The sequence below is a fragment of the Vespula pensylvanica genome, chromosome 18 (genome assembly GCF_014466175.1).
Source record: "Vespula pensylvanica isolate Volc-1 chromosome 18, ASM1446617v1, whole genome shotgun sequence".
In the NCBI taxonomy this organism is placed as follows: domain Eukaryota; kingdom Metazoa; phylum Arthropoda; class Insecta; order Hymenoptera; family Vespidae; genus Vespula; species Vespula pensylvanica.
This window is the reverse complement of record NC_057702.1, coordinates 3,922,123-3,923,651: the sequence shown is the minus strand read 5'-3', so window position 1 is coordinate 3,923,651 and position 1,529 is coordinate 3,922,123. Positions and strand designations below refer to the sequence as shown.

Genomic DNA, 1,529 nt, shown 5'->3' with positions numbered 1-1,529 from the left:
CTTGACTTTTAATAATACTAATTTTATCGAAGTCATTGGGAGATAAATCTCGCGATTGTTTCAATTAGTGAGTCAATTTAATTGTTTCATTTTTAATCCATTAATGAGTATTCGTTCCTGATAAGAGTAATTTTTCGTCATTATTCAACGATTTATAAAATTGATCCATCGTATTAAGTTCATGTTTCATATTTCATTCATATTTCATATTTCTTTCTTTTAATGGAAGTTTTAGAAAAGATAGCTATTCTATACGCGTTTTTATTAGTCGAAACAATATTTACTATTATTATATGTTTTTTGCACTTGACACTATCTTTATAAATAATCTAAAAATGTGGAACATGATCGTGTAATATAATAATCTTCGTGATTTTTCCGGTTTCCTCGTGAAGAAATAGACTGTCCCTTTGATTATTTAAAGACCATACCTTTTGCCAGTATTCTTTCGAATCTTTGACAAATGATTTTCTGTAAAACTAGAAAAACATACAAACTGATAACAGAATATAAAAAAAAGAAAAACAAAACTTATTATTGGTATTAATATAAATATGACGTACTGTGGATTCATTTATTCGTGTATTAAAGAGAAACAATCCATTTTTAAAAGCAATAACGAAAGGATAACAATCATCATACGTCGTAGAGTTTGAATCTCCTTCTATGAAAACGTTTCGATTGCTACCATCGGAGCTTATTAAGCAAACTTTGGAAAATTCTTCGCAGATTAAGAGATTACTATGATTTGTCCAACAAATAGAGGTTAGTTTGTTTTCGAAAAATTTGATTTCTATCGGGTATAAGATGACAATTTTCGACATACACATATTATCACTTGAATGTTATACAAGCACGTTTTAATATTCGATTGGTATGTACGTTATCACTTTGGTTTGTATCACTTTTCTAACTTTTGCCAATTTATTTACAATCATTCTTGAAATAATTAAATCAGCAGACACTTTATGTTTATATATGTATATAATGGCTCTCATCGATCATTTACAACCACTTAACAGGGATTGCATTTATTTACAAGGATTATTGACATGATAGCGAAGAAGCAACGGATTCCTTAAACCTCTTAAGCTTCGACTTTGTAACTCGCTTTTGTCGTAGCCCACGTGTTCCATTGGGTCCATGAATTGTCGACTGAGATAAGATTTGTTGCATCGTCCTAATCGACAGAAAATTTGATCGGTGATAATACATTGATAAATTTTACATCAATTACACATATCGCTTCGACTTACTTTGAACAATACGTTGGCATGTCCACCCCAGCTACCAAATAGTTGTAAGAGATCTGGTTTTTTGGAGTAAATCGTACTGGCTGCCAAAACACCGTGTTTCAATTCGTCCAAAGCATGTACTGTTTTTCCAGCAGAGCTTAAAATAATGCGAGGTGGTTCTAATCCTAGATTGCATTTGGACCATTCCTCCACTGGTGCTAAACCACCATTAGGACAGACCAACATAAAGTCTGACGTCTTCACGCCACCTTCAGACTCGTTCTTCTTATCTAC

General features: G+C 32.1%; 1 protein-coding gene across 1 annotated transcript in view; it reads right to left on the bottom strand.

The window, feature by feature from the left end:
* Window positions 1-560: 560 nt before the first annotated feature.
* LOC122635605 (transferrin-like) overlaps window positions 561-1,529 on the bottom strand; it is a 1,086-nt gene continuing 117 nt past the window's right edge. The window contains exons 2-3 of the mRNA XM_043825988.1: window positions 1,257-1,525; window positions 561-1,180 (exon numbers count right to left, since the gene is read on the bottom strand). Coding sequence (XP_043681923.1) covers window positions 1,088-1,180; window positions 1,257-1,525 — 362 coding nt within the window. The 3' untranslated portion in view covers window positions 561-1,087. The remainder of the gene's footprint in view (window positions 1,181-1,256; window positions 1,526-1,529) is intronic.